The following is a 10,464-nucleotide window of genomic DNA, read 5'->3' on the forward strand; positions in this document are numbered from 1 at the left end:
TTTGTCGCCAAGCCAGGCAGCCAGTGATGGGTCTCTGGGCGTGATGTGGGGGTAGGCTGTCACCTGCTGAGAATCACTATGCCTGTATCTCAAGTAAAGTGGTGTCCAGGTAAGAATGAATGAGGTGAGGCTGGTCTCGGTGGCTCACACCTGTAATCCCAGCACTTTGGGAGGCTGAGGATGGTGGGTCACCTGAAGTCAGAAGTTTGAAACCAGACTGGCCAACATGGCGAAACCAATCACTACTAAAAAGACAAAAATTAGCCAGGGGTGGTACTGGGTGCCTGTAATCCCAGCTACTCAGGAAGCTGATGCACGAGAATTGCTTGAACTCGGGAGGTGGAGGTTGCAATGAGCTGAGATTGCACTACTGCACTCCAGCCTGGGTGACAGAGTAGACTCCATCTCAAAAAAAAAAAAAAAAAAAAAAAAAGAATGAGGTGACGAGTGAGGGGTAAGCGCTGATATCAGGCAGGTGACTCAACACAACCAGGACCTTGGCAGGGGCCCAGACTGGATTCAGAAACCAGTGGGAGCCACTAGATTCATTTTTGGTACAACATTTTCGGTACAACTGAGGAGCAAGTTGGGGGTTTGATGCCCAACTCTAGCGGGGCACAGCACAAAGCTTGTAGGGGGATGGGGTCACCAGAAAGCCAACATGAGAGTGGCTGGGCCTGGGCTGTCCGGCGGGCACCGAGAAGCTGAAGCGCTGCAGCAGGCAGGTGAAGAAGAGGAAGAGCTCCATATGGGCCAGGGGCTCCCCGAGGCATGCGCGGCGGCCTGTGGGGAGGGGAGGGGAGGGGTGTCAGTGAGCCTGGCTCCCAGGCAATACCCCTGCAAGAATCTATGGAAGCAGGCAGGGAGCCGGGCTCCCCACAGACACCTGCTGAGAAAGGCAGGAAGGCCTCTGGCTTCACAAAGTGGCCCTGGGCATCCAGGAAGTGTTCGGGGTGGAAGCAGAAGGGCTTCTCCCAGACGGCCTCATCCTTCAGCACCGATGACAGGTTGGTGAAGAGCGTCGTCCCCTGGGCAGGAGGGGCAGGGTGAGAGTGGGGACTGGGTTCTAGGATGCTGGGACCCCTGCCACCAAACACACGGGGGACACACACTGCCTGGCACACAGCTGGACTCTGTCAATTAGTCTGGCACCCGAGAAGCTCCTGAGCACCCTCTCTGACCCCATGGCAGGGCGCAGTCACACCTCTCAGGGGTGCCCACGCTGCCCCCTCACCCTACAGGCACTGGGGTCCTCCAATATTCTGGCAGGTCCTGGTCTGTCTTCCCTACTAGACTGGGGCTCTAGATGGACAGGCCAGCCCTGCCTCTACTCTGCACCCCACACCCAGGCTGGGACAGTTGATGTGATGGCACTGAGGGACTGGGTGGCCAGGGTTCCCAGAGTGGGCCCACCTGGTAGTGGCCATGCTGGGGCTACCACCAGGGGCTGGTGTTGAGCTGGGGTGAGGAGGGCTCCAGGCCTACCTTAGGGATGAGGAAGCCCTGTACTTCGATGTCACGGGATGTCATGTGGGGCATATTCAGGGGAACAATGTCCCCAAAGCGCTGCACCTCGTGAATCACGGCAGTGGTGTAGGGCATGCGAGCCTGGTCACCCATCTCTGGTCGCCGCACCTGCCCTATCACGTCGTCGATCTCCTGTTGGACACGGCCTGGACAGACATGCATCCCCACAATGGGTCAGCACCTAGGGGGTGGCCCTGACACTCTGCCTCCTGTGTTGGAGGAGGTCTGGCTTACAGGAGCCTGGTCAACACTGTGCTGGGAGCCCCGGGTGTCCCAGCTAAGTTCACGGGCCACCACCTGTACCCTTCCCTCGCCCCCGGCACTGGGTCCCAGCTGGGCTCACGCTGCACATCCGGGTGCAGGATCATGAGTAGGAGGCCCCAGGCCAGCGTGGTCGAGGTGGTCACCATCCCAGCAGAGAACAGGTCAGCCACCACCATGCGCAGGTTCTCTTCATTGAAGCTGCTCTCGGGGTTCTTCTTGGCCTGAGCAGGGCCGAGAGGGTGCTCGGGGACAGAGCGGGAAAGCCCCCAAATGTCCTCCCATTCTGCACCTGTCAGCCCAGGTGCCACTCACCAGGTAATCCAGCAGCCCCACCTTTTGCCTGGCCACTCCTCATTTCTCCCAGGAGCTCAACCCACCACCCTTGGTCCCCACCATGGCAGCCGCTCTCACCTTCTCCATTTCTGCCAGGAAGGCATCAGTCAGGTCTCGGGGTGGCTGGGCTGGGTCCCAGGTCATCCTGTGCTCAGTCAGCAGCTCATCTAGCTGGGTCAGGAAAGCCTTTTGGGAGGGTAGGACCTTGCCAGCCAGCGCTGGGATGCGCAGGAGGAGGGGGATGGCATTCAGCACCTACACCAGACACAGAACGGGGTCTCAATCTCTCCTGTGCTCTGCGTTCACCTGGACCAGCCTCAGGCCCCAGCTGTCTCCAGGGAAGACCCAGGGCCGGCCTGTCTCCACCACTGACCTCCCCAAGTTCCTCCTCAAGTACCAGCCTCCACCCTCTCTCCTTGCCTTGGGCTGCCAGAGGAGAAATCTAAAATAAAAATCTCTAATGTGGACAGGAGGCACAGGGTCCTTGGCCTTTCTTGGTGCCCCGTGACCCGGGCATACCTCTCCCCTGACCGTGTCTGAGATTTCCCCTCCTCCTCCAGGCCCTTCCTCTAGCAGTGAACTCTCCTGGAATGTCCTTTCCCAAACCCTTCTATGCAAACCCACTCCTCTGAGGCCCCGCTGCAGTCCGGGCACCTCTCAGGAGCTCGCCCTGCAGAGACCCTGCGGTCCCTCGCTCCGCACCTGGTGCAGGAAGCTCGACTCCTCCTTCAATCCCTCCTGCGCTAGGTCCAGCAGCCTGAGAAAGCGAGGGTCGTCGTACTCAAAGCGGCACCCGCAGGTGAGGGAGGCAATTACGTTGCTCGCGGCTTTGTCCAGGAGGCCATTGGGGCGAAAGGGGCATCCTGGGGGCGGGAGATGCGGGTCAGGGGTCGCTTTCCCCGTCCCCCACCTTCCCAGTTCCCGCCTTGTACCCCTCTGCCCATCACCCACCGGCTTGGTCGGCGAAGGCGGCACAGAGGCAGGCGGCCTCCTCGGTCACCCACTGCTCCAGCGACTTCTTGCCCAGGCCCAAGTTGCGCAAGGTAGACACGGAGAAGCGCCTCTGCTCGCGCCACGCAGGCCCGTAGCGCGCCAGGAACACCCCTGGGGGCGGGATGCACACGTGGGCGTGGCCATGAAGGCCTTGGCCCCGCCCTCCACCGCCCACTACAACCCTGTGGTTTTCCTGGTCTTCCGCGGTCCCTTAATGCATCCAGCAGAGCACCGGCCCTGCTCTTTGCTCACCTACCTTGCTTGGGTCTTGGCCCCACCTTGGCTCTTCCGACCCTGACTGCCTTTCCACTCAGGGAAGATCCCGCCCGCCCCGCCCATATTGAGCCCGCAGCACAGCTGGGACACCCGCTTCCAGTTGGGAAAGGCGCCAGCTGCTCTTACCAGGATCCTGGCAGGTCTGTGCAGTTGCTCCACCCACTCACAAGCCCCGCCTCCTCCCACCCACACACTCGCACCTCCCCAGTGGAAGCGGTTTCCTGGTCTGCTGTCCCCAACCCACTCTCTGGCCTTTCTGTGTCCCAACTCCACGACCTCGCGCCCTCTCGGCCCAGCTTGGGCTACGGTCACCGCCCACTCAGGGCCCACGGAAACGAGGTGTCTGTCCCCCACCGCCGCTTGCCTTGGGAGCGCGGCCCGATGCCCAGGACCTGGTAGATGGGCACAGGCGGGCGGTCGGCTGTGTCCTCGCCGTAGGTCACCAGTGCCTCGCGCACGGCCGCCAGCCCATTGAGCACGACCACCGGCGTCCAGGCCAGCTGCAGGCTGAACACGTCCCCGAAGCGGCGCCGCAGCTGTAGAGGGTGGGTCAGGGCCTCCGTCAAGCCAGGGTCCCCCTAGACTGCAGGTCCTAGTCCCAAGTGAGCCTTGGGCGACCCCCGGGGCTACCAGGAGTGAGCAGGTGCAAGGAGGAGACCCAGCCTCCTGATCCTGGGGCGTGGGGGTCACACATTCTACGACGGAGGAACTCAGTTTGAATGCGTCACCCAGCTATGACCTTGCAAGAGTCACCGAAATTGCCAATAAGGCCCAGTTAGCATCCCATTTTACAGCTGATGGTCCATGCAGGTGAGCAGTGAGGCCTGAGGACCCACAGTGCAAAAGGTTTGAACCGGGTCACTATATCCCTTCATCCTCGATTTCTAACTTATTCATTTCTTTAGACCATGTCTGGCTCTGTCACCCAGGTTGGAGTGCAATGGTGCGATCTTGGCTTACTGCAACCTCCACCTCCCGGGTTCAAGCAATTCTCCTGCCTCAGTCTCCCGAGTAGCTGGGATTACAGGTGCCTGCCACTGCACCCGGCTAATTTTTGTATTTTTAGTAGAGATGGGTTTCACCGTGTTGGCCAGGCTGGTCTCGAACTCCTGACCTTGTGATTCCCCCACCTCAGTCTCCCAAGATGCTGGGATTATAGGTGTGAGCCACCATGCCCAGCTGTTGATTTCTTCCTTATTCATTTATTTAGACATTGTCTGGTTCTGTCACCCAGGTTGCAGTGCAATGGCACAATCTCTGCTCACTACAACCTCTGCCTCCTAGGTTCAAGCAATTTTGCCTTAGCCTCCCGAGTAGCTGGGATTAAAGGCATGTACCACTGTGCCCAGCTAATTTTTTGTATGGTTAGTAGAGAAGGGGTTTCGCCATGTTGGCCAGACTTGTCTGGAACTCCTGACCTCAAGTGATCTGTCCATCTTGGCTTCCCTAAGTGCTGGGATTACAGGCGTGAGCCACCGTGCACAGCCTGATTTCCTGATTTAAACGGCACATAGGACCCTGACTTTTCTTCCATTCCCAGGGCTTTTCCTTCTCGTGTCAGCAGAAGGGACTTTGTACTCCATAACATATGCTGCCCAATGGGATTGCACGCCCATTGCCAAGTCCAGCCCCACCTCCAGGCCCTTGCCCCACTTTTTCTTGGCCTTTGGAAAATCTCATCTTTCATGTCATGCATAAATGTCCTCCCCCAGGAAGTCCCTCAAATCTGCTTCCCCTTCTCAGCCTGGCTTCTGGTCCAGACTGGCTCTACCCACCACGTTTGCCGGTGATGGGTGATCCTTCGGATGTCTGCCACCCTCCAGGACCTCCTCCCTCACCTGGTCGAAGCAGTATGGTGTGTTCTTGAGGTCCACATGCAGCAGGTTGCCCAGCCCAGGGAGTGGCAGGGGACCTGGTGGGTAGCGTGCAGCCCAGCGTTGGCGCCGGTGCATCAGGTCCACCAGGAGCAGGAAGATGGCTACTGTCATGGCCAGGGGCACCAGTGCATCCAGCCCCATGACTGCCTTGCTGCCCACTGGGCTCCTCTAGACACACCTGGCACCCCCACCCCACCAGCCACAGAGGACGAGGCAGGACACTCTCAGCACATGAAGTGCATGATCATTCCCTTATAAAGGAAGCTGATCATGGCCTTTGCCCTCCGCTGTGAGCCAACCTGCTGTGTTGACTGTGCTGCCAGTGGGTGCAGAGTCAGGCCAGGGTGGGTAGTGGCTGCTCCAGAGGTCCTTGGCCCTGCTGCTCACTCTTGGTGCCTACCCAGGTTAGGGTGATGGGTGAGAAGTGGCCTGGCATGAGAGCTCCACCCAAGCTGGAGACATGGGTTGTACCGGGTGCTGAGCTGTGTATTGGGAGCATGGCGGGAAGGCTGTGAGTGGACCAATGCCCCACCGTAATCATGACCTTGAGGAGCAGGAAGGTAACATAGCTGACATGAGAAGCCAGTGGTGCCATGAGGGTCATGGGGACTCCGCCTCAGGCTGGAACAGGACTTTCTGGGAAGGATTCATGGAGAACTTTGTCTAGCTGACTGAGGGGCTGCCTAGCACTGTACACCACAGCACTGGCAGTGGGAAAAAGCCACCCCTGGAATTTCCTGTGCAGGTGGCCTGAGGGGCAGCAGGAGGCCAGCAGCTGGAGCCTAGGTCTTTTCAGGTCTGGATGAAGACTGGATCTGGGGAACAAAAGGCAGGGAGAAGAGTTTATTTAAAATATAAAAAAAAAAAATTAAAAAGTTTTTTTGAGAGACAGGGGCTTGCTCTGTTGCCCACGCTGGCATGCAGAGGTGTGATCAGAGCTCACTGCAGCCTCAAACTCCTGTGTTCAGTCAAGAGATCCTCCTATTTTCGCCTCCCGAGTAGCTGGAACTACAGGTGCACACCATTATGCTTGGCTAATTTTTTTTGTTGAGATGGGTTCTCACTATGTTGCCCACTCTGGTCTTGAACTCCTGGCTTCAAGTGATCCTCCTGTGTTGGTCTCCCAAAGTGTTGGGATTAGAGGCGTGAGCCACCTGGCACAACAGAAGTTTTGAGGCCACTCAATTGACAAAGAGAGCAAGACCCATGTCCATCTGGGGACTTCTCAGATCTGGCTTGTGGCCTCCCAAACTGGCCTCAACTGAATGAATGTTCCTGTCCTATGTGGCAGCACCCTTCTACCACGGTGAGAGAATCAAGGTGCAGGGACTGGTGGCCCTTTATACATTACCTGTATGCACTCTTGGCCTTTTGAGGTGTCAGACTCCCCGCTCAAGCAGTCATCATGATGGGGGTATGAATGGCAGGGACAGGCATGCCTGCAACATAGGCAGTGTCCTCCCGAGTGCCCTCTTTACCAGCCAGAGGCCTGTAATTCAAGATACAGGCAGCATGAGGAAAACCTTCAATAATGATGCCTATGGCCTTTTCCAATCATTGTGCACCTGTGGCTTCCACTGATAGGGCACTTATGTGCCAGAAACTGCTGGTCACACTGTGTGTGCTCCAGCTTATTAATCCTCCCACAGTCCCCTAAGGAGGTGGTTTTATGGTCCCCAAGGCATAGAGACCAAGGTTCAGAGATCACATAACAAGGTTCAAGTCACAGAGTGGTGTTAGAGTACACGTCCAAAGTGTATGCTGAGCTACTACTCTATACTGCTTAGACATTACATTCTATTAATGGTCAGTATAGAAGTTTCTGGGATTTATTATTTTTAGGGAACAGATCCAACCTGCCTTCCCTGAACACTGGAACTGCTTGTGTCACAGTAAAAAGTGCACTGTGCCCTGGCAGGCCCTCTGGACATTGCCAAGTGAGACGGTGTGAAAATACATCAGCAAGTGGTAGACTAGGAAACTCCGGGCTCATTCTCCTAGACAGCTCAGGGTTAACAAAGCTATAGGAACCAAAACATCATTGTGAGAATTCTAGAGACTAGTTAGGATGCTGCAATGCCAGCTGGTGCAGAGCCAGGAAGGGACTGCACTGGAAGGGTAGTAAAGTTGAACATTTTGCTTGTTCTTGCCCTTCCCCCTGCCAGGCACAGCAATGCCACTGGGAGGGACCCTCCAATTCCCAGCTCCTCCCATGGGACAGGTTTCTGTTGGGTCTGACTCATCCCCGAGTGCTGAGTGGCAGGGTCTGCCCTCAGAGGAGCACCTCTTGAGTTTCCACAGCTGCAAGGGGGTGGGATTATGGGCAGTGGAATAGTTGTCTCTGGGTATCCTGGAGGGGACTGGTGCCAGGATCCCCGGTAAATACCGAAATCCAAGGATGCTCAGGTTCCTTATGTAAAATTGCATAGTATACCTATGCATATGCTCCTGTATACTTTAAATCATCTCTAGATTATTTATAATACCTAATACAGTGTAAATACTATGTAAGTAGCTGCTATACTGTACTGCTCTAATTTGTATTTTTAGTTGTTATACTTTTTTTTCCAAGTATCTTCGATGTGTGGCTGTTTGTGGATGTGAAGCCTGTGGGTACTGAGGGCTGCCTGTACCCTAGAAACAGAGATGGAAAGCTCCAGGGGCAGGATGGGCCTGCAGGGAGGCAGTTCTGAAGATTGGTTGCACAACAATGTGAACACACTTAACACCACTAAACTGTACCGTAACTGTTATGATGGTAAATTTTTTTAGCCACAATTTAAAAACTTTTAAAGTTATTCAAAAAATAAATGGCCACGTACACACCTGTTAGAATGGCTTAAATCCAGAACACTGACACCACCAAATGCTGGCAAGGATATGGACCATCAGGAACTCTCATTCATTGCTGGTGGGAGTACAAAATGGTACAGACACTTTGGAAGACAGTTGGGCAATTTCTTTTCCATTCTTCTATTTTTTTTTTTTTTTGAGTCGGAGTCTCAGTCACTCTGTTACCCAGGCTAGGAGTGCAGTGGCGTGATCTCAGCTCACTGGAACCTCTGCCTCCTAGGTTCAAGCAATCCTCCCACCTCAGCCTCCTGAGTAGCTGGGACTGCAGGCATGAACCACCATGTCCGGCTGATTTTTTTTAGTAGAGACAGGGTTTCACCATGTTGGCCAGGCTGGTCTCAAACTCCTGACCTCAGGTGATCCAGACAGTTTGGCAATTTCTTACAAAACTAGACATACTCTTACCATACAATCCACCAATTGTGCTTCCTGTACTTACCCAAAGGAGTTGAGACCTTATGCCCACACAAAAACCTGCAAAGGGATGTTTACAGCAGCTTCATCTTTAATTGTCAGAACTTGAAAGCCACCAAGATGTTCTTCAGCAGGTGAATGGATAAACTGTGGTACAGCCAATGGAATTATTTATCCACTAAAAAGAAACAAGCTATCAAGTCATGAAAAGACGTGGTTGAACCTTAAATGCACATTACTAAGTGGATGAAGCCAATCTAAAAAGGCTACCTACTATATAATCTCAACTCTATGACACTTTGGAAAAAGGCTCAGTGGTGAGGGACTGGGGGGAAGGAGGAATGAACAGTGGGACAGAGGATCCCTGGGGCAGTGAAACTACTCTGGAAAATGGTGGGCCCACGTCTTTTTTTTTTGAGACAGGATTTTGCTGTCGCCCAGGCTGGAGTGTGGTGGCGCAATCACGGCTTACTGTAGCCTTGACCTCCTGGGCTCAAGCGATTCTCCCATCTCAGCCTTCCAAAGAGCTGAGACTACAGGTGTGCACCATCACGCCTTGCTAATTTTTGTTATTTTTATGTAGAGATGGGGTTTCGCCGGGAGGCGGAGCTTGCAGTAAGCTGAGATCCGGTCACTGCACTCCAGCCCGGGCGACAGAGCGAGACTCCGTCTCAAAAAAAAAAAAAAAAAAAAGAGATGGGGTTTCGCCATGTTGCCCAGGCTGTTCTCGAACTCAAGCCTTGATCTGCCCACCTGAGCCTCCCAAAATGCTGGGATTATAGGCATGAGCCACCACGCCCTGCCAGATCCAGGTCTTCATACATTTGTCAAAAGCCATAAAATGTACACCACCAGGAGTGGCCCCTAGTATAAACTATGGACTTTGGGTGGTAACAATGTATCCATCAGTTTTAACAAACGTGCCACTCTGGATGGGATGTTGATAGAGGGGAAGGTATGCATATGGGGGGTAAGGGGTTATATGGGAACTCTACCTTCAGCTTAATCCTGCTGTGAACATAAAACTGCTTTAACAAAATCAATTAAGACAAACACTGAAGGAACTAAAAGGCACTTGAGCAGTTGAGGCGAACTGCAGAAGGCAGAAACGAGTCAGGAGGCATGCGCGTATCACTGCCACTCCCCAGTGAAGGTCATTTCTGAAGTCAATTTAAGGAAAGACCTAGAACAATCGCAAGTACTCCACTCAAGCCAGTCAAAAGGGGACAAAAGAATAAAAGGCAAAATGACAAACGTTTGCTGTCAGGAAAATATTTTCCTCAAGATACATATTTTTCAAGTTTTGTGGTTTAGCCCTTGACACCTGAAATCTATCCATTTCATTTCAACTGTATTAACGCCAAGACCAGAATGCAACTAGCTCAAAAAAGCCATCATTTCTATGCAGGTCCTGTTCAGCTGCCCAAGCTTGGTCCTATGGCCGACACAATGCACCCACCCACACCTCCATCCTGGCGGAGTGAAATGAGAAATGGACTGCTTCATGTAGCCATTAAAACACAATTAATCTGCCATTTCTGCTGCCCTAAATTGATGAACACAGAACTCATGTATAATTGCTTATTTCTACTTCACAACATTCCTTCCAGTATTTCTACTCTCTAAAAAAGTCCATTAACATTCCATTATTTTTTTATAACTCTTAATGTTGATTGGTAATATGTCCTCATATCAACCTGAATAAATCTGACTGTCCCCATACACTGGCCACACTCTACCTGCCCAGAGGAGTGGCAGAAGAACCCTGAATTTTGTTTGCTTCCCAATTGCGTGGCCATTGACAGGCTAGGAATGGGACAGACCGGATCTGATCATGGCCTCCTCTGGAGAACCAGAGCTACCCTTTGGGAGTTAGAATGGGAGAAGGAAGAGACGCATTCACTTTAAATTAAACAAAAGAAGGAAA

The 10,464-nt window shown here is 53.6% G+C and overlaps 1 protein-coding gene across 2 annotated transcripts; it reads right to left on the reverse strand.

The window, feature by feature from the left end:
* Positions 1-578: 578 nt before the first annotated feature.
* LOC105514021 (cytochrome P450 2D17-like) lies at positions 579-5,501 on the reverse strand. Of its 2 annotated transcripts, XM_011945112.1 has the most exons (9): positions 5,232-5,501; positions 3,758-3,929; positions 3,076-3,228; positions 2,827-2,987; positions 2,203-2,379; positions 1,871-2,012; positions 1,486-1,673; positions 887-1,028; positions 608-783 (listed from the first exon to the last, which is right to left on the reverse strand). In XM_011945112.1, exons 1-9 carry the CDS (start codon positions 5,409-5,411, stop codon positions 608-610), a joined length of 1,491 nt encoding a protein of 496 aa, XP_011800502.1. In that variant the 5' UTR covers positions 5,412-5,501. The 2 variants fall into 2 exon arrangements, with proteins under 2 accessions (XP_011800503.1, XP_011800502.1); XM_011945113.1 differs by lacking the exon at positions 3,076-3,228 and having other exon boundaries at positions 579-783; positions 5,232-5,499.
* Between the last annotated feature and the right edge of the window lie 4,963 nt (positions 5,502-10,464).

This window comes from Colobus angolensis, unplaced genomic scaffold (genome assembly GCF_000951035.1).
Source record: "Colobus angolensis palliatus isolate OR3802 unplaced genomic scaffold, Cang.pa_1.0 Scaffold239, whole genome shotgun sequence".
Taxonomy (NCBI): Eukaryota; Metazoa; Chordata; class Mammalia; order Primates; family Cercopithecidae; genus Colobus; species Colobus angolensis.